At 38.8% G+C, this 22719-nt stretch overlaps 1 protein-coding gene across 1 annotated transcript in view; it reads right to left on the bottom strand.

Annotated features, from left to right (window-relative positions):
- Positions 1–22719, bottom strand: part of LOC103175158 (nuclear matrix constituent protein 1) — a 105495-nt gene that overhangs the window by 44540 nt on the left and 38236 nt on the right. The window contains exon 14 of the mRNA XM_007887969.2: positions 255–393. Coding sequence (XP_007886160.2) covers positions 255–393 — 139 coding nt within the window. The remainder of the gene's footprint in view (positions 1–254; positions 394–22719) is intronic.

The raw sequence follows: 22719 nt of genomic DNA, 5'->3' as shown, positions 1-22719 counted from the left end.
GCTTTGTGTCATTTTTTGAAATATATAGTACTTGCTGTACTTGCTTCGCTTGCAATCAAAGGATCCAATATGGAACGCAGATTGACATACAGACAGACATTTCATCTTTATCTATACTCAATCGGGAGGACTCCTGTGGGAGGACTCCTTTTCGGAGGGAGAACTCGGCGCCTTAAAAATGTAATTTTGTTGTTGTTGCTGCAGATTAGCTTTGTCTGTGTTCTTAATTTTATTCCTGCGGCTTGGTTATGTACGTGCTCTGTGACGCATGATGTCACTGCGCAAAGGTCAGCCGGCGTGGCCACCAGGAGTAACTGCAGTGTGTACATACGTAGGTGCTCTGTGGCGCACGATGCCACAGCGCCACTCTGATTTGGCGGCCACCAGGTATAACTGCAGTGAAACACACAAAACTGAAAGTAACTCATGAACAATAGGGAGATACCCGAAAACAAATATGCCCATGTCACTCTCAGATGCAAGACTTTTCTGATGAAATATAAATCATGTCTCTACGTCAATCGATTACTGAGATCCTTCTTGTAGCGCAGACAACATTGTTGTTTTATTATTGTATAAGAAGGTAGAAGATAGATTCACTACCTGGACCTTTGAAAATGCAACAAACTTGCTTTAATTTAATCACTTTTTTCTCTATATCTATCTAATATACAGGTTCAAAGATTTCAGTAGAAAGATGCCCATTAAGTGAATACCCACACAAAGCGAAATAGATGGTGCTTATTTTTCCTGATATCAGAAACTTCTGAAATACGATTTATGTTTTGAGCATTATTGTCTCATTGCTAGAGAATTTTATTTGGCTTTGTAGACCGCCCATTTTTTTTCTGCTATGGTGAGAATTAGTATTGAGACATCTGCCTTGTATCAAAATAAAGGGAACATATAATAATACTTTAAATTTTATACTGCGCCTTATCACGTCTTTGAGATGTGTCTAATAATCAGCTTTACTGCCTATTTCAATTCCAGGCAGGTCAGGGCGAAACCTTGGGCAAGTTTCCTTACTCCACACGCCTAATAATAATCCCTCCAAAACCAAAAACAATAATAAATTGGTCATTTTCAATCCACGACTGTTTGTGGGACATTGCTGTGCGCAATTGGCTGCCGCGTTCGCCCACAAATATACAGTCAATTCACTTTACAGTATATTCTGTGAAGCGCTTTGGGACGTCCTCTCGACGTGAAAAGCGCTATATCAAATGCAAGGATTATTATTATTATGGATTTTCTTCCTTTCTATCAAAGCCATTAAAATATTCTTTCTGAAATTCCTCTGAAAGGTTTGAACTCTTGTTCGACTACTGACAGCCAGGAATAACTGCTGAGTTTTATGTTAAGCAATACAATACAAAATACGTCCAAAGATGCTGAACAGTCAGGGATTAAGATCCGAGCAGGGGTGTTGGGATCTGGGAAGGTGGAGGGCAGAGTGTAGGAGGGTGGCCGAACGCACGGTCGAAGAGGAAGGTTTTGAGGTGCACCTTGAAGGAGGCAGGAGAAGAAGCAAGGCAAAGGGAATATGGGATGGAGTTCCAGAGGGTGGGGGCAGAGAAGCTGAAGGCTCGACCGCCGATGGTGGGATAGGCCAGGTGGGTTGGAAGCCTACTGAACAGAAGGAGCGGACAGGTTGATGAGGGTTCAGCAGGTCGGAGAGGTAGGAGGGAGCAAGGCCATGGAGGGCCTTGAAGGTGAGGAAGAGGATTTTGAACTTGATCCGCTGAAGGATGGGGAGCCAATGGAGGGTGGGTGTGATGGGGTCATGAGCCTGGTGGGGGACAGGATAAGATCTACAGAGTTCTGGATGATCTGCAGCTTGTGGAGGCAAGCATTGGGAATGCCGACGAGCAGGGAGTTGACATAGTCGAGCCTGGATGTAATGAAGGCATGTATGAGTTTCCATGGCCTGAGGGGTGAAGCAGTGGCAATGTTGTGGAGGTGGGGGAAGGCAGTTCAGGTCATGGCATGGACGTGGGGAAGAAAGGACAGTTGAGGGTCAAACAAAACGCACAGACAATAGATAACAACAAATTACATTTGTATTGTGCCTTTCACGTCAGGAAGATGTCACAAGATGGCCAATGGAGGGGCAAGCAAGGCAGGGGACATGAAGCAGGCTGGTGCTCGCTGAGCGGAAGGAGTAAACAAGTTGATAGGGGGTTAGGAGGTTACAGGTAGGGAGGAGCAATGCCATGGAGGGCCTTGAATGTGAGGACTAGAATGTTGAACTGTATCCTCTGAGTGATGGGGAGCTAGTGGAGCCGGGCGAGGATGGGGGTCGCGGAGCCTGGTGTGGGAGAGGACATGAGCTGCAGAGTTCTTGATGATCTGCAACCTGTGGAGGCCGACAAGCAGGGAATTGGTGTAGACAAGCCTAGGTGTAATGAATGTGGGTTTTGGTGGCCTGAAGGGTGAGGCAGTGGCGGAGCCTGACGATGTTGCAGAGGTCGGAAAAAAAGCAGAGCAGTCATGGCATGGATGTGGGGTAGAAAAGCCAGTTGAGGGTCAAACAAGATATTTTGTGTAAAATCTTTAAATTCAGTCTTTTTGGAAGTGTTATGAAATGCGGAAAACTGAATTCCAAATTAACAACTATAACAACAACAAAATTACATTTGCATAGCGCCTTTCATGTCGGGAGGAGGTCCCATGGTGCTGGACAGAGAGTTACGGACTCGAGCTGGGGGTTGGCGTGGGGGAGGGCAGGGGGAAGCAGGGAGATGGAAAGCACGGTCGAAGAGGAGGGTCTTGAGGTGGGTCTTGAAGGTGGTGAGGGAGGGGGCGAGGCGAAGGGACTGCAGGATGGAGTTCCAGAGGGTGGGTGCAGAGTGGCGGAAGGCCCGCCTGCCGATAGTAGGGCAAGCAAGGCGGGGGACGTGAAGCAGGCCGTAGCCCGTTGAGCGGAGGGAGCGAACAGAGTGGTAGGGGGTTAGGAGGTTGGATAGGTAGGGGGAGCAAGACCGCGGAGGGCTTTGAAGGTGAGGACCAGGATCTTGAACTGTATCCTCTATGTGATGGGAACTGTAAGACTAAATTTAAGATTTTTTGCTGCATGATCTTTCGTTTTACACAAAACGGTCTTAGCACTAGATGGAAGTTTGAGTCCAATTAAACTAAAAATAGAAAGGAAAAGAGGTTGAGAGGGGTAGTTAGTGAAAAAGTAGAGACAAAAGTCATATAAACACACATAAAACAAATAATTCACTCTGTGCTAGCAAACAATTTTCCTCACAGATAAGGGGATTTTCCTTTATAACACAGAATTGAAAGTTCACTGGTTCTAATGAGCAGCACATTATTTACCCAGTAGTTTTAAAAGTATAGAGGCAATGAAATCAGCCTCACCTTATCAGCTTTGAGTATCTTCCATACTTCAATTTTTTTTGATTATCATTCGACATTGTTTACTTTAGCAATGCATTCACATTTATGTACATTGAAGTCATTTTTCATAGTAAGATAACAAGACATATGTAAGTAGATTCATGGAAATCTGACAATCTCAACATGCATAAGTGGCATTAGTTGTGACTAAACTGATATAATTTAAACAAGAACAGAATACTGTTGCTGAGTCAGCCAGAGCAGTTCAAGTTCCCACCAAAATCAAGGTGAAAAAATAGATTGTATTAAACATGCAGTAAATAAATTATGATAACTAACTTTCAATTCTGCCTGATCCTTTTAATCTCAATGTCGTATTCAAAGAATTGGACATGTAACCAAATACTGTATCTCAACTGTACCTGAAGAAATAATGGAGCGTGTCTCAGCAGTAAAACAGAATGGCACTAAACTGATGAGTTTAACCCAGCAGAAAGAGTGGCTGTAAACATGACAAATGCTTGCTATTGATTTCAGGTTTAATTACTCCAATAGCACTGACAAAGCCCATCAGATGTTGTTCATAAGTGTAAATGGAACAATCTACACTTCACTGCGCATAGAAAACTGATGGGTGTCTGCAGTATGCATTATTTACTTTTGGGAAAAAAGCTTCAACCCTGCTTATATTAGAGCTAATATCTACACGTTATTCTAGAAGAGTTTGTTACTTTAATAGGTTAACGTTTATTCCGCAGAAGGAATAAAGATGCAGCTTGGGAGTCTATTGCACCAAAAATGAGTTGCTCAGTAAGGTCTTCAACTGTGCATTTGATTGAAACAGCTGTTTATTGGTGCCCTAAGCTCCACCATAAACTGACAAAAAGCCTCTGCAGATGCTGTTTATTGCCACACAGCAAGACACATTGTAATATTTTAAAGGTTTTTTATGGCTGGGAAATGAAAAAATACATACAAACGTTAAAGTAACAGCCAACAGGCCATTGCATGTTTAGGAACATGAGGTAGGCTGAACATCATCCTTCAATAAGCACTGACACAATAATGTCCACCTGATCTAGATTTACTTTACTTTTGTAGCATTTCAGAGCATCCAGAATTTGATAGGCAGATTCCTAAATACAGCTTTAATTTTGAAGCCATTTTTCTGTAAGTTCTTTTAAGAACTACAGAAAAACAATTTCAAAGTTAAAACTGAATTCAACAATCTGTCAAACGGTGGATGTTCTGAGATAATATTACAACTTGCATTTGATATACAGTGCATCTCAAAGCGCTGCACAGGATATACTGCAAAGTGTAATGAGTGTATACTTTGTATGTGAATACAGAAGCTAATTTGCTCATAGCAATGTCTCACAAACATCCATGAAGTGAACAACCAAACTTGGAAGAGCTCAAATTCATTTTTTAATAACAGAAACATAGGTCGAATTATCCTATCCTTAATTATTCAACATTTATCTCACATGTAAAAAAACACAAATTTACAAAATGCATTATTTGATTGCTTGCAATTATAAGCTACAAAATTAAATACCTTGTTAATTCTTCTTCAGTTACCAACATTTAGCACTAGGAAGCACTGCTCTTCAAGTTGTAGCTGGTTGGAAGAGGGTGATTTCCATAGCATAGATTGATAGAGCAATTGCATTATTCAAAAAAAAAAGCATTTAACTAAAACATGCTTACGATCATACATTTGTATACATTAACATAAAATTTAAAGCAAAACAGAAAACGGGAAGGGAAGCTGTGAATTAAGATACTATAGCAGATTGTGCAACTAATAACGTGACTGTCTAGTTACAGGTACTAAATGCCGAGTTGGGAATGCTTGCAAAGCCAATGGAATTTCCTTGAGAACAGCAAGGGTTGTGGCATGAGAGTGCATGTATATATTGATATATAAGAAATAACACTAAAAGGTTTGTTTGTAGTGTTTAGCAGAAATATAGTTGAATATTTTTTCTGAAGCTACAACATGGTAGTTTTATCATGTTTAAAGATAATGGGAATTCATCCACTGATTAATGGAATATATAAATTCACACATTCTGCCCAAATTTAGACTTTTTAGACTGAAGGCTGTATTTTTAATTATATGAACATTTATACTGTGAAACACTAAAATAAATGTCTATCAATTTCTAAGAATGTTAGACTTTGTTAAATAAGGTAAAATACAAATTAATTCAAATTGTGGGTACTTTAAGATTATTTAATATTCAAATCTCAAATGTCATTGTTCCGTGAAATTCCTTTTATCATTTAGTTGTTGGTAACCAGCAAGATAGAAGGTTATGAGTTTAGGTCCCATATCGATGCAGCTTGAGGTTGATCAAGTTGTATTCCAGTACAAACCTGGGAGAGCACTCATTTCTGAAGATACCATCCTTCAGGTGAGATGTTAAACCAAGACCCGGTCTACCTGTTTAGGTGAACATTAATGATCTTGTGACACTTTTTGAAAAGAGAAAGGAGTCTCTCTTGGTTTTAGGCCAACAATTCAACAGATAACAACAACAACAGCAACAACAAAATGACATTTATAGATCGCCTTTCACGTCGGGAGGACGTCCCAAAGCGCTGAACGGTCAGTTGTCGGGCCTGAGCATGGGGGAGGGGTGGTTTAGGGTTGAGGGAAGGCAGAGAGGTGGGAGGGAGACCAAAGACACGGTCGAAGAGAAGGGTCTTGAGACCAGCCTTGAAGGAGGCAAGGGAGGAAGCGACGCAAAGGGACCGTGGGATGGAGTTCCAGAGGGTGGGGGCAGAGAGGCTGAAAGCCCGGCCACCGATGGTAGGGTGGGTCGGGTGGGAGACATGGAGCAGGCCGGAGCCTGATGAACGGAGGGAGCGGGCAGGTTGGTAGGGAGTCAGCAGGTCAGAGAGATAGGAGGTGGCAAGGCCATGGATGGCCTTAAAGGTGAGGACCTTTAAATAAATTTAAATTAAAATTTAGATAAATTGGTCATTCACTTCATTGGACCTTGTGTACAAAATGCTGCTGCATTTTCTTACAGATAGATAACAGGTACACTTAACAACAATTACCAGTGAAGGAAGCTGTTTTGAGACACTTCGACCATATCAAACTAAATCAAACACAAGTATTGTTGCTGTTGATAGACAAATCTTGTTTGGCACAACGTGACTTCGTAAGGAGACACTCTCTGACAAGCTTCCTGCTACTTATCCAACAAGGAGCACTCCACTCTACCCATTAAGGTTTTACCTGGTAAAGTTAACGGCAGCTCCCAGGGATTGATCTGCTCCTCCTACCAATGAACCAGGCTGGCTGATCTGCCAGCAGTGCCCTGAAGTACTGTGGACCTGACTGATTCGGGAACCAGACGACTAAGTTTGCTACAGAGGGTTGACTCAATTTTGGCATTGCGTTGTAGCCAGTTCACCCCCAAGGAGACCCTGCTTACCTCACCCCAATGAGATACAAATCATACAAAATAAGTTAAATGAATGCATTTCAATTTCCCTACAACTTGCAAACATAAAGAGTATAAACACATTGTATACTCAATGCAGGTTACCCTATTTTCAAAAATTCAAATTTTTTTACCTCTACAAGCACAAATTTAACTCTTTCCATTTGCTGTTACTATGAATGCTGGCCTTTGTTCATGTGTGTTATGTTATAAAGGTTGAGAGATGGCAGTTTTGTTAAAATAGCATGTGTTAGACATAGAGTAAAACTCCCCTTGCACATTGCCCAATTCAAGCCATAACCCTAACCTCATAAGTGCATCCCATCCAATATCAACATGACATATTCATTTCCAACATCAGCCATCCTTATGGCTTCTCTAAGTGTGATTTCCCAATTAGTGCCAAATTATAGGCAGGCTTCTGTTGTGGTCTTACATCCACTGGGACCAGGGTGGTTTCATCTCAAACCCACTTCATTTATAAGTCACAACAATTGCCAGCGAGAGGATACTTCTAATTCCACTAGTTTGGGCTGGATTTGAAACCAGGTCATTGAGGGTAAAGAATGGATTTCTAATCCACTTCACTACCCAGTCCCCTGTATATTATTTTCTATGAAGGTTTGTAGAGAATTTGAAGAAAAACGAATAGTTAAAGTGAGAAAACACTAATAAAATATTAAAGCATAGCAATGGGATGTTCAGCCCATCAATGCTGTGCTGGTGTTTTTCTTAATATAAAATACCTAATCTAATCTCAATCTCCTGCTCACTCCCATTACCCTTTAATGTTTCTACTTTTCAAGCATCTATCCAATTCTCTTTGAAAATAAGTTTATAGACTCTGCCTTAACAATGGTTTATACAGAGCTCCACATTCCACCTATCTGTGTAAAAAAATGATGGCTGAGACTCGCAGATTTATTTTGTTCTCACAGCTCGTCTAACAGTGGTTACAAGTGTGTGTCACATTCTAACAGTAGAAGTCGTTTAAGGAAAACAAACATGGATGGCATTGAAATCAACGACACCAAGTTGGATTTATAAAATCATAAGGCAGGTTCAGATGAAGAAACCACTTTGGTTCATTTGACTTAATCCTTTCACAATACCAACCCTATAATCTCACTATGACGGTATCTGGATGTAGCTTCAACTGCATTTCCTTATAATCACTTACAATTTTTGATTTCTTTACCCAATTGTCTGATATTCACAAATCAGAAAACTAATTAAATTAATAATCAGAGATAAAAATAGAAGAATATCTATTTGCTTGGTAAATAATTACTTCCTGGGGTCTGTTCTAAATGTGTCCTTCACAACACTGAACATCTTCCCATTAGGGATTGAAATTTCAACTGATGTGGCAATGAAGCCCATGGCCCCAACAAAATCTGATCTGTTTTGTTTATTGCAACCTCTTACTATTTGGACATGGTAAACAACAAGTCGACTAAAACCCCTCAATCTTGCTCAACTTCCCAGTTGACAAGTTCTTTCTCATTCATAAAGTTAATGTAGCTTCTATATTAACTTTTAGCATACAACAATATCTTATATTTATCTGTATTGAATTTTATTTGCTCAGGATCAGTCTGTTAATCACTTTGTCTCTGATTTCCCCAGTCCCAGCTTGATGCCACCTGCGAATGTCACTACCATGAATCGAATCTGTGCATCCAGACCATTAGAGCATTTTAGGGGATTGAGGGTAGAAAGGTTGAACAGCTATTGTAAAACTGAAAACTATAACTTTTAATTAAACACTGGTGGGAAGGCCAATAATAATAATCCTTGCATTTGATATAGCGATTTTCACCTCTTCTAGATGTCTCAAAGCGCTTCACAGAATATACTGTAAATTGAATTGACTGTATATTTTGTGGGCGAAACGCGGCAGCCAATTGCGCACACCAGTGTCCACAAACAGTCGTATTTTTTTCTTGAGGGATTATTATTAAGCATGTGGAGTAAGAAAACTTGCCCAAGGTTTCACCCTACCAAGAATCAACCCAGGTCTCTCGCTAGCAAGGCGAATGCTCTAACCACTGAGCTACAGCACTCCTTTATCCCAACACAATGGAACTGTAAAACAGCATTGGTCAGCTAGCTTTGCTCTCAATGATAACTCTCAAACTTCCAATTCACATATAAAAGGGCAGGATTCTGTTCATAGATATGGTAAGCAACTCATCAAGAACAAAGGATACACTTATTTTTGATATGCGGTACCACCTGGCTATTTTGTGGAAATTAAACCCTGAAGAAACATTAATTGGTCTTCATACCAGAAAGAGATTAATTTTTTCATGCAAAACATTACTTGAAACAATTAATACTTGCAAATTGCAAAGTGTGGACAGTTTATCTTTTCAACACTGCTCTAATGCATTTTTGAGGCACCTCAATTTCATAACTCAGCTTTACAAATGATTAAATGCTGGGACAGAATGTAGTATTCAGAACACAATATAATCTAAGTTTATGTAAGAAAATACTGTTTGACTTTTTGAACGAGTTTCACCTCATAATTATTTTATTGAAAAACAAATGAAAATGAATTTTCACTTTATTGCTCTCTTCCTACAAAATCCATTTTCCTGAGTTAAGAGAATAGGATGGAAAAGTGCTTTCAGAACAGAAAATAATTTAAACTCTGAGATGCTACCCATGTGAAGGGCGCTATATAAATGGTTGTTGTAATTTTCATAAGGATTCTGATTGTCCTTATAACTGGTCAAACATACTTAGAAACTGGACTGAGCCATTCAAACACCTTTGAACCAAAGAAATTTACAACATAGAATAAGGCCATTTTTCTCATCTTCCCCCCCATAGTAGTTTACGCCTTTTTCGATATCTATCTAATTCCCTTTTGAAAGCTAATACCTTAAGCCTGCTTTAACATTTTATTTACAGTAGCTCTATCTTTTCAGTATCCATGGTGTCCTGAACTCAGCACTTTCACCCAAGGGTTCTCAATCAATAAAAATGGTGTTGGCTCACCTTCAACAGGGTACACGATAAAGATCAGAAAATTAAGTTTTTTGACTTGGCATTGATGATTGCCACATAACAAATAATGAAAAAAATTATAATGGTGCATTATTCACAACTTCGGGTAATTCATTGTGTTTCACAGAGAGCACCTTTAAGTCATTGAGGACTATATGACGTTATAATAGCCTCCCTATTGGAGACATCCAATAGGGATTATTATTATTAGGGACATCCATTATTATTATTATTATTATTATTATTATTATTATTATTATTATCCACCATTTTAGACACTGTTAGTCCTAGGTAAGACAATCTGACACTCTGGACCATATCTGTTGGATCCCTTCTCCTGTTGCATGCTTAAAACTCCTTCCTCCTCTGAAACGATGCAGGCAATAGGAGCAAATGCTGTTGCTGTCCTCTCGTTGGGTAATACTGAAATATTCAACCTATTTATACCAATATCAATAAGATACTGACAAAAATGTTAGCATTCAGAAACTCAAACTATATTTCTTTCAAAAGATAAAATACACTGTGCAAAACTACCCCCACAGTTCTGTTGCCTACTTGAGCACAAGAGCAATTTTGATTTAAACATTCTTAAAATCTATTAAACATTTTAAAGCTTTTCAGGAAATTCCTTTTTCTACCAGTCAAGGTTTAGGAAATACTGCCTTGATACTTCAATATGTCTTCCCTTTCTAACACTGACAGAATGGTTCTGTCCATAAGGTACATGATTAATATACTGCTCAGCTGACTAGTAATCCCCTGTGTTACTGTAAAAGATTACTGGGATGCACTGTTCACAACAAAATAAAAAAAATAAAAACAGAAAATTGATAAGAAAATTGAGAACGAAAACCAGCAGAGAAATTAAATTAGGATCCTGGTTCTCAAAGATTTACAGTTCTTTATAAATCATGACATCACTGCCAGCTAATTAAAAGTGTGTGTTTCATAAGCATGAAGCTTAGTTTTAGAAAGTAGTCAAACCTTTACTGTTAATTCTTAGAACCGTGTCTCATGCACCAGTTGATCTTAGAGACTGACAGAAAAATCAGCTAACAAAGGTAACAAACATTATTCAGCCAACTGATGCTTTAACTGCACAGACATATTTATTAAATATGGAGCTACTAAATTAAATTTAACACTTTGAGTATCACTGCACGAAAATAAAGAGATCAAATTAGTTGGTTTATTCAAAGAGTATTGTTAAGAAACTGCATATTTGTCAAGTGATATCTTATAATGTATGACACTACCACTGAAATCCATCACTGATATCTGCTAAGCAAAAATAGCATTGATATTTCAGTTATACTGTTCCACTTTCATAGCTTTCAGTTCATGTATACAAATTCATATACCATTGTAAAATAGAAGAGTTTGAATGGTGAGAAGTTAGTTTTCATGGTCATTAATTCTAAATCACTACAGATTATCACCTCATCACAGAAACAGTTTTTAAGTCCACAAGATGAGTAGGTGTTGATTATACGATGATTGTTTTTCGTTACCTCAAATGCTTATTACTGTACTGATGCTGCACATTTACAGGTAAACTACATATACTTTTGAAGAGGGAAATAATCAAGATCAGGTATAACATTTTAAATTAACAATTAAAACAGATTAAAATCTGTTCATATTACTGTATGCAGTATTGGTTTAGGAATTTAGCATTCTATGGAATTAATAGTAATAATCCTTGCATTTGATTTTGCGTCTGATGTCATAATCATCATCCTTGCATTTGATATAGCGCCTTAACATGTCTGCGAGACGTCTCAAAGCGCTTCACAGGATACACTGTAAAGTGGAGTGACTGTGTGTTTTGTGGGCGAAATGCAGCAGCCAATTGCGCACAGCAGTGTCCCACAAACAGTCATGGATTGAGTAACACACACACACACTATGGGATCTAAACGAGATGCAATTTAGAGGAGATGAGGTAGACACATGAGGAAGATGGGAATAGAAGGGAGGGAATCAGGAGTGGATGGAGAGTGCAGCATGTGGAGCAAACAGCAGGATGGACTAGCTGGGCCGAATGACCTGTTTCCATGCTGGAAATCAAAGTTTATTTAATATTCAGCTAGTCACTATGTTGTTGAGACTTCTCGAAGCGCTTCACAACACTTTTAATAATAAATCATATATGCTGTCATATTGATAAAATAAAACACTCAGTTATATTGCCCTTTTCGACTGATTGTAAGCTGTGGGCCACTCCCTGCCCCACTAAAGTATTTGTGGAAGCTTTTGGGGGTGAAAATGCAACACTTATTGTCATAATTATTACCAGTGAAAATTATCACATCCCAAGATTCAAAGATTTTTAAATGGCAAGCTAAACAGACCAATAATTCCCCAAATTCATCTCACACCTTTATCCCTCCCTTTTTATTATTATTAATTATTATTATTATTAATCATGCTTCTGACCAGAATGAAAAACTGGAACATTATTAGATATTTTTCAAATTTTCTTTGGCATCACACCTGAGGTTAATGAGCTGTGAAAAGTTTCAGCTCTTCCCAAATTTATCCTCAATTTCCTTAAGTACTCTTAGATGATTCCGTCTGGTTAAGCACTCTACTTTACTATTGTAGTTACTAATCACAATGAAAATTCAGCTTGTCCCTCTATCCCTTCCTTTTAGTTGGTTAAACTCCAGTGCAAATTTTGGGGTCACTTAGCCATTGCCCAAGCCAACTTACACTTAGTACTCTCTAGAATTAAGTAAGAAGCCTGAAACCAACCAGGGAGAGAGTGCGCATTCTGTTCCATATACAGGGAGAGTTCACAATGCACAGATGGTATACACATGTGGAAATCTTGATCTGGTTTGTTTGGGTTTGGTGATGGATTTCTGCATGTGTTCTGCAACTATCTGATCATAAACAAAATCTCTCCAATGATTGATTGAGAACGTATTCAGTGCACTAACTTAACATTCCTAAAATAAGCTTGCTTTTTGATATGGCATTTTTCATATCGGGAAGACATCCTAAAGTGCTTCACAGGATTTACTGTGGAGTGGCTGTATATTTGTAGGCGAATGCACCTGACTACACAGCGATGTGCCACAAACAGCCATGAAATAAATGACCAATTTTACTTGGGAGAACATTAGCCTGGAAGTCGCGAGGAACTCTTCTTTTACGTGCATTTAAATAGCCCCCTTCATGTAGGATAACATCTCGGAGCACTTTACAGTAGCACGGCTGAAGTATAGCTTAGTGGAAACAATATAATAGAAACTATTAAAAACCTAAAATATCTACCATACTGTTCTCGTGTCTAGCCATGGATGTATATTCAATACAATTGCTGAATATTAAGCACAACAGAATACAGTTTTTCTTTAATTTTAGAATGTTTTCTCCAACCTCCTAACCTCCTACCATCCTGTTCGCTCCTTCTGCTCGGTGGGCTCTGGCCTGCTTCACGTCCCCCGCTTTGCTCGTCCCACTATTGGCGGGCCTTCCGCCACTCCGCACCCACCCTCTGAAACTCCATCCCGCAGTCCTTCCATCTCGCCTCCTCCCTCGCCACCTTCAAGACCCACCTCAAGACCCTCCTCTTCAACCGAGCTTTCGATCTCCCTGCTTCCTCTCCTGCCCTTCCCCCTCCCCCACCCCAACTCTCAGCTCGGGTCCGAAACTGTGTTGGTCCAGCTCCGTGGGATATCCTCCCGACGTGAAAGACGCTATACAAATGTAATTTTGTTGTTGTTTTAAGGTAATGTCACCTTTTTGTATTCCTGATAACTTGTGCTAGTTCCACAAGGCAAGTTTCTTCCTGTTTGTTTTTTTGTGGGACACTGCTGTGCACAATTGGCTGCCGCATTTCGCCCACAAAACATATATTCAATTCACTTCACAGGATATTCTGGGAACCGCTTTGAGACGTCTCAACGGTGTGATAAGGCGCTATAATAATCCTTGCATTTGATATATTGCATTTGACCTTATCGCATCTTTGAAACGTTCCAAAGTCCTTCACAGAATATACTGTAAAGTGAATTGACTGTTTATTTTGTGGGCGAAACGCAGCAGCCAATTGCGCACAGCAGTGTCCCACAAACAGTCATGGATTTAGTGACCAATTTTTTAAAAACATTTTTGAAGGGATTACCCCCGGAAGAATGATTCGCCAATTGACTGACAACTGGGTTCCTAATTACTATTAGGTAAACAGAGGAGTGTGGAATAAGTAAAGTTGCCCAACGTTTTGAAGTTAGGTCCTCTCGCTTGAGAGGTGAGTGGTCTAACCACTAAGCTACAGGATTCAAATTCAAGGATTATTCTAACTCCAGTTTTCATCTTTCCGTTCAGTGGACATTTAGGATTCTTCTCCTTCTTTTCTGCCTCTCCCTCCCTCACTCCTGACGCAATTGGAAAAAAAAAGTGGGGGGTTTCTCGCAGTGTCACGGGAGGTTGTGTTCTTCACCCATAAAATAAACAGTCGCTTCCCTTTATAGTATAACCTGTGAAGCACTTTGAGATATCTTAACAATGTGTTAACGTGTTAAATCAAATGCAAGGATTATTATTATTATCAGACTATAGCACAAGACGTATTGGAAGTGACTTAGTTCTGTAGTAGCTATAGTGAAAACTTTAGCTTGCAATTGTCATCCAGTCAATGATGATCACAAATTTAGCCCAAGGATATAATAAAATGTGATGCACTCTAAATAGGTTTTCCTCAAAATACTGTTCTTGTGTATAATTTATTTGTACAGCTTTTCGTAATCAGAATGCAAAATACAAAAAAGGTACAATTGATTGCATTGCTAAAAAAATTCTTTATGGATACTTTTATGGATCTTTGTTCATCTAACAAACAAACAAGGCATGAATACCTCAACCCACAAACCATAAACAATGAAGAATTTGATCACATAAGTTTGCCACGGCCAGCAGTTTGTGGCTGAAGCTGCCATTTGTCATAAGATAAATGGCAATGATTGTTATTTGTCATGGGAAGTGCGAAAGTAGTATTTGGCTATCAACTTCAGGAAAGCAGAGCAGGAATAATAACTGAGCAGGCCTTCTAGTGATACGTTTGAATAATAACCTAATGTTTTGCTTTAGTTACAATAGCAAGCGCATAGTTATAACATCAATATGTAGAAATATCAGATCCATTGGTTCACAATATCATCTCAGGGTAATGTTTCCTAAATAGATCGGGTGAAAAGACCAGCCAATAAACTGGTTACCAGGTTTTAAGTGGTATTTTGAATACTGGACCTATTCTCATGTATCTGCTAATGATTCCCTGACAAGGGAACTACTCCTGATGACCTGGCAAACAATCATAATAATAGTTCTTGCATTTGATATAACGCTTTATCACGTTGTTGAGTCATCTCAAAGCGGTTCACAGGATATATTGTAGAGTGGATTAATGGTATATTTTGTGGGCGAATAAAATCCTCCAGATTAAACAGTCATTCACCTCATAGCTATTTGTGGGACCTTGCTGTGCATAACATGGCTGCTATGTACAGCCACAAAAAGTCATGATACGAGAATAACAACAACAACTTGCACGCAGGGTAGATTCTCAGAGTGCTTATACAGAATACCATAATTTCACTGAAGAACATGGAAAATGAATGCACAAATATTCTACAAATATTCTACAAAAATGCAAAATTCTTTCTTTACAGCACAGGGTTGGTTCTGCATTCATTGTTGACACCTGATCTGGAAGAAGGAGTGCTAAACTTTGAAATTTTGCCATTAAAAACCGTTATCAGGTTTACTGCATTTATTAGTAAAGAAATCATTAACCTTCGGTAGATGGGAAAATGGATGTATCTTCAAGACAGTGAGCTACCTCGATGGCACAATGTTACCCAGAGTAAAATTTAATCACAGAGACTATGAAGGTGTTAGGTTCAATCTATGCTAAGTTAACTGATCTCAACAAAGAAGTAGCAGGAACAACATTAATGGCCCCAGTATCCCTGAGCTAATTAGCCAGTTCCCACTTTTGATCTCAGCCTTATAATCCTGTTAGAAATTTGGATGTTTTAAACATCTCAGGCTAGAAATTCCTTGTAATTCTATATCAACAAAATAATTCAAAAGTAATGGAATTTCGGGGGAATTCTAGACATATTTTGTTAAAATACATACCAAATTCTAGAGGCCATTTTATGACACCAACATTGCCATGTTAGAGAAGTAAAGACCGTAATTGATCCCCATTAAGGGCTGGGGTTCAGAGCAGCTGAATCAGTTATTTTCTTATTTAAATTCTGTCTTCTCTGAGGCTTTTGTCATCAATGCTAATATACATCTCATCAATCTTATCATCAACAAGATGATCAACTGGATACTGTTTAAGGAACCATTGTGAGGATTGGACAGCAGGTAAGATTGGGAATCTATTACTTTTAGTCAAAAAAAAAAATTTCAGCTCTTGTTTTCAGTGTTTCTTGAAGTAGCAGCAGCAACAACAAGATTACATTTGTATAGCGCCTTTCACGTCGGGAGGACGTCTCAAGGCACTGGACAGTGTACAGCATTTCAGAACCTCTTATTAGACATTTATTTTCAATTTAGCACACAGGGAGACTCTTTGCTCCCACTGAAATGGGACTTGACAAGCCTTTGCATTTCTGATCCAATCTACTACTGATAAAACTGCAAAAGTTCTAATATGCATAACATACACAGTACACCTGTTCATGATTTGCTATGCATTTTGGAAAGAGAGGGAAATATGAAGATTTTTTATTCCACCTACCAATGTCTGAATGTACAGTAGTCATTTTGAAGATCAGTTGGAGCTTTGACTAACAATCTGCATGAGTCCGTTGAGAAAAGACAAAAGAGAATATTCTCTTTTAATACAAGGCACCTGATTAAGACACTGATTGTGTCAGCCTGGCGCAGAAGAAGCACTCTTAACTCTTGAGTCAGAAGTTTGTTTGTTCAAGCCTCACGTTAAGACCTGGAATTACACAATCTAAGATGACACTCCAATGCTGTCACTTTTCGCTCACAAAATACACAGTCAAAAATTACTTTACAGTATATCCTGTGAAGCACTTTGAGATGTCTCGACAATGTGAAGGGGCTATAGCAAATGCAAGAATTATTATTTTCATTAAAATGCCTGAACAATTATTTGGTGGCCTTTTTGTTTCAGGCAACATAATGAATAATCAGCACTCGTGCAAAGGCCAAGATTTTCTTTCAAGATATTTGGATTCACATGGGCGTGGAAGCTACATTGTGGTGCTACTGTCGTCACCCTACTATGCCTTGTGCTGCATTTGTGGCACAACTTTGATTGCCCCTCAGCATCCCTTGGATGACCAACATATTGATTCTGCACGTGTCTGCTTTCCTCATGAAACCCACTTCACTTTGCCAAAATTCTATTCCCCCCAATTCAGCTGCCCCTGGTGATTGGAACTGCAGTAAAACTCACACAAGTCTCATTTTTATAAATCATACAATTACCTAAATTGTAAATTCACCTGAGTTTCAGTTTCCTATCAAAAACCTTCAGATTTTTCTTGCACTACTTGACGCCGCCTCTCTTACCCTCCATTACTCCCGCACTTACCGACTATTTTGGATCACGGGAAATTATGTCCTAACCCTTTGACACATGCACACTTACTGGCCAGCTACATCAAATCACAGGAAGCTTAATTTTGATACGGCGATTCATGCGTTATTTCCTGTGATTCAATGCAATTCCAACGCTTGCGCATCGGCTGATGGGTCAAGAAGCATCAAAAGGTTAGGGAACGTAGTCTTGACCCATCACCATGTGCACTTACTGGTTGCAGTGAATTATACATTAGATTATTAATTAAATCGGATTTCTACGACTTATATAATTTGCCTGCAACTCAAAAGCCAAGTCATATTGGATGTTATGGTCCTGACTGATATGACTTATGCGAGTTTTACTGAATTTCCTTTCCCATAAATATGTCTGTGGCTCAATCTAATGCCCCAAATAGTGGAACTTCCCCCAACAAGCAGGGGGTTGATGGCCATGTTCAACTGTGGCATTGTAACTGAGCTGATACCTGTTAAAGATACAGAGATGAATCGGCTACAAGTGGAGGAAGGTCTCTATGGAGTATATCAATACATTATTATTTATACAATATTTAACAACAACAACTTGCATTTATATAGTGCCCCTCAGGGAGAGTAGCATCCCAGAGCTCTTGATAGATATTTACACATGCAAGTTTTATCTATTTTATAGTAGTTATGTTTATACATCTTTCACTCATTAAAATGGCTGAAACTGTGCCCTTAAAGATCATTATTGTGGTTGTAAAGTAAATGAAGATACATTTGACCTCATGACTTGTGTGTTGCAAACCAGCTTATATTGTTCAGCGTTACTGTGCAGGAGATTGATAAACTGGTCTGTTTGGCGACACATTACGCAGGGTAAAGGAGATTTTGACAGTGAGCATGGCTTCAGAAGGCAACAGAGCATGGCCAGATTCCACTAATTTCCTAGTTATTGGTCGGGTTGACTGACTGCTCCAGCCTTGAGTAGCTCCTCCCCTTAGTGTCATTGTTTGGTGACTGGAGCTCGTAAATCTCACTAACTAGGCAGTCAGAGGGCCCAATCATGCCAGGTTGTGATAAGCTGAACTGCTTCCCATTTAATGGGGAGAAATTCCACCAAGATCTAGATTTTTTTTCTATTCACGTAGCAGTTCAGACTGTCCAGTGTTGGGCAAATTCTTAAATGCAGCCTTAATTTTTAAGCCGATTTTAAAAATTACAGAAAACTGCCTTCAAAGTTAAGACTGAATTCAGCAAATGGTTTGTGTGTTTGTATTGTGTATTTGGTTATATGCAGCTGTATTGACTGAATATTCCAACTTCCTCTGAAACTTGGAGCATCCTGTAGTGTTAAAATTCACCAATTTAGTCAACTACTGAGGAATGAATTCTATATGGGCATGACCAAAACCTATGGACCTTAGATCCACTCAGATATAAAAATCTCACTAGCTGGACAACAAAATGGAACAAAAATCTGCTCTGCAACATAACATATTTATACTGTAATATAATTAATTCCACAGCAATTTCCATTACAAATACTTCCAGTGATAAACCGATGACTCTGGCATACCTCAGTAAGCGCTGAAGATTTTACAATGTAAATCTTTGTCAGTATCATGATAGGAGTGCACCATGTGAAAAAAGCAACTTTGCAAAATGTCTGTCAAAATTTATGATTCTGAACAAAATAGTTTCGATCTCTTTGTGAAAAAGTAGAATCCAAACTTCGGGGCCTGAACGATGAAAGATGCAATGTTGGTTTGGAGCTTTTTTTTGGTGCTGTCTCAGTTATGCTCTGATATTCTAGTGGACATTACATCGTCCTTAGAAATAGTCAGCAAACAGAACGTGTCACAAACAATCACAGCCCATCACGTTGAGCATCTTGCAGGCCATCATGGGCTCTTTGACAGCATGCTTAGGAAGTTTTTTGAGGTTACTTTGCCTTACGACCGCAAAAGAGGAAGGAGCTACCAAAGACTGACGACAGAGCGATTCATCCCGCCATATCACCAGCATATAATTTAAATTTAGGCATGTTCTGTTACCTTCCAATGCCATGCTAACCAGCTACATCTGCTTTAGGCCACATATTTAGTCATGAGAACATGACCAGCACTGTTAATCTCCCACATAGTATCTTTCAATTGTACACGATAGTTTGAAAAATAGTTTATTAAGTCAATAAAACTTTATTACACATTGGATCAGACTATATGATCTCTTAAAGAAATGTCATTAGTGAAAAGTATCGAAAAATATTATTAGCAGAAAGAGAGAAATTGCATGCATAAATATAATTCAAGGAATATATCATAGTCTCTTTTTATTAGAAGAGGCATTAAACTTAAACTTGAGCCCCTTGTAAAGATTTTAAATTATTGGCAAATTAACAAGATCTAAGAGTAGCTGCTTCACTTACAAGGTTAAATCAAGTGTGTAGATACTGCACAAATACAGAGATGTAAACATGCCCCCAAAATGACCACAATGTCAAGTAAATGTGAATTGGTATCTTGTGTATGTCACAAATTTAATTATTTGTGAAGAGAAACAATGTTATTAATAGTAGCATGGAATGTAAGGTGCAACTCCTACATGGCAAAGCCTTCTCAAGGCTGGTAAATTGAGTGGGGGCAGAAAATCTCTCTATGCTAAATGCAGAGGAAGATCTGATTTCACTGCACACAGAACTTAAGAGACAGATATTTATGGCTGAAGGCAGCAATAGCTTAAATATAAGAAATTTTCACTTGAACATTATCTGCTATCCACCATGTTAGACCCTTCTAACTTCTTGAGAGAAAAATAATATTTAAGGTTATAACAATAATAATCCTTGCGTTTGATATAGCACTTTTCACGTCTTCTAGACGCCTCAAAGCGCTTCACAGAATATACTGTAAATTGAATTGACTGTATATTTTGTGGGCGAAACACGGCAGCCAATTGCGCACACCAGTGTCCACAAACAGTCGTATTTTTTTCTTGAGGGATTATTATTAAGCATGTGGAGTAAGAAATCTTGCCCAAGGTTTCACTCTACCAGGAATCAAACCCAGGTCTCTCGCTAGCAAGGCGAATGCTCTAACCACTGAGCCACAGCACTCCTTTATCCCAACACAATGGAACTGTAAAACAGCATTGGTCCTAAAGAAGTCTAAATTGATGGAAGGTACAAAATAAACTAACAGTGGTATGAACCTCAGCTGTGAATGAGGTTCAATTAAGTGTATTTTTTACAATGATAATGTAGATTCTTTTATACAGTATCACAAAAAAGTTACTCAAATTCATTAGGATTTTACAGTGGTTTTAGTCTCTAAATTCTGTCATTAACTACAAATGTTAACAAAGAATTTCAAGTTCTACATGTCATGTTAATATGTAACAGGACACAATGTATATAACAAATTACATATACACACTAATCTATGGTATACTTGAAGTACAAGACACTTTGGCTTTGATAGGTCGGCTTTGTAGCTTCCTACATTTGGTGTTCAGCTAAAGTACGTAGGAAGTCACATCAGCAGTTCTTCCTGTGCATGTCGACTGCCGTCATCGATGACATGACAAACCGGAAGTGCTGACCTGTAGCGATTATGAACTAACCTTGTTGGAACACAGGGTCTGGGGTTCACGGACCCAATAATAACAGGGTCAACCCATATCTTGATTACAAATGATGAAAGTTAAACAAAGTCTACTTAATGTTTACCCCTAAAGAAACGTGAATATTAATAACATGCACCTGAATATTATTTAAAAGCATTTTTATATAGAAGAAAAATTACAAATTATTGAGACATCTCTGGTGTTCCAGCTACTTTGTTAATTTTTGGTTCCAACATTTTGGATAGTTATCAATAATTAGTAAAGAAGTCAACTGGGATATGAGAGACAAGAATAATTAAGTTATTTTTATATTGTTTTGGGACCAGCTAGGTGGATAGCAATGCTTTCTCTCCCCCATCCTGTACATTCCGATGAAATGCTCAATCATTTTTGCCTTAGAATATACACTATAATTTTGCAAATGATTTCAAATGAAACAAAGAGAATTAACAGTTTTATTTTTGACATTTATCCTTTGGAATACCCTTTTCATCTGTTTCTCACCAAAGTACAGACAAGTTAATGGGTCAAGTGGTACTGCAGGCAATGCTGTCAATGATTACACTTGGCTCTCTTATTTATTACCAGGAAAAGCTTTTATATTGTTCTGGTAGTTCAGTAAAGCCTATTTTCTCAAAAAGTTTAAAATATGAAAAAGTGCTTTTTTCATGCCTGCAAGAGAATTGCAAAATTGAGTTCACTTTAGGCTTTCAAAAGAAAATAATTTTTAAACAAAAATCCTTTCAGGTGTTTGACGGGGTAGGTGGGTGGGTTTCTCCTCGGATTGATTGGACTGTCTGTAGGGATAGGCAGGTCCATCACAATAAGTCAAGGCAGATTGGAGTTGCGTGTTCTTATTTCTGCAAATAAAAGCCTGCGTGGGTCTGGCAATCTTGACCAGATCTTGACAGTAGTACACAACTACCTCTTCTCTTGAAGGCATTTGACTCCTTTCCCTTACTCTAAGGTTCTATTCCATCTGTTTGAGGGTTTTAAGTAGGAGATGTCAGAAAAGCTACCATACGATAACTGACTTGTGGCAGCCAAGCATTCATAGCAACTTCCCATTTTTATCCTGTGATGGTGCTGGGCTCCATATAGCATTTCACTCAAGGAACCAATCATTATTCATATGTGAGCCCTGACAGTGAATATCAGAAGGTTATATGAGAAGGTTATTTGTCTGTAAAGAGAAATTATAGCCCAGTCTAATCTTGTGCTCGCCCAAAGTCAACCCTCATACACCTGCAAGCAGGGATCATTGGATTGCAATCGGAAGCTGGAAAACACTTGGTGATTTTTAGTATTCTAAGCCTGAGATGTTGAAGCCAATCCACCCCCAACTAAAATCAGTTAACTCTGAACAGGGATCAAACCTGCTCCTTCCTAGTCCGTATCGCTCATCCAATCAATGGATAAAGTCAATGAGCTGTGAAAGAATACTTTACAGTCTATGGATATAAGGACCTGTGAGACCTGGCTAGGTCAATATTCCATCGAATAACTGATGAACAAACTCTGAGGTTTGGGACGACAGCTGCTGGAAGGCGTTACCGTGAGTCTGGGTTCATGAACCTTGATTGGTATGCAGAGGGGGAAACAACTTTCTGTTCAAGCTCCGCGCCTCTAATTGTTGGAACCATCGCTCAATAGTAGGGATGTGTGTCTGAGCTGTGCCAGGAAGATGATGGCATTC

The sequence above is a fragment of the Callorhinchus milii genome, unplaced genomic scaffold, assembly GCF_018977255.1.
Source record: "Callorhinchus milii isolate IMCB2004 unplaced genomic scaffold, IMCB_Cmil_1.0 Scaffold2, whole genome shotgun sequence".
Lineage (NCBI taxonomy): Eukaryota > Metazoa > Chordata > Chondrichthyes > Chimaeriformes > Callorhinchidae > Callorhinchus > Callorhinchus milii.
This window is presented reverse-complemented; position numbering and strand designations above follow the sequence as displayed.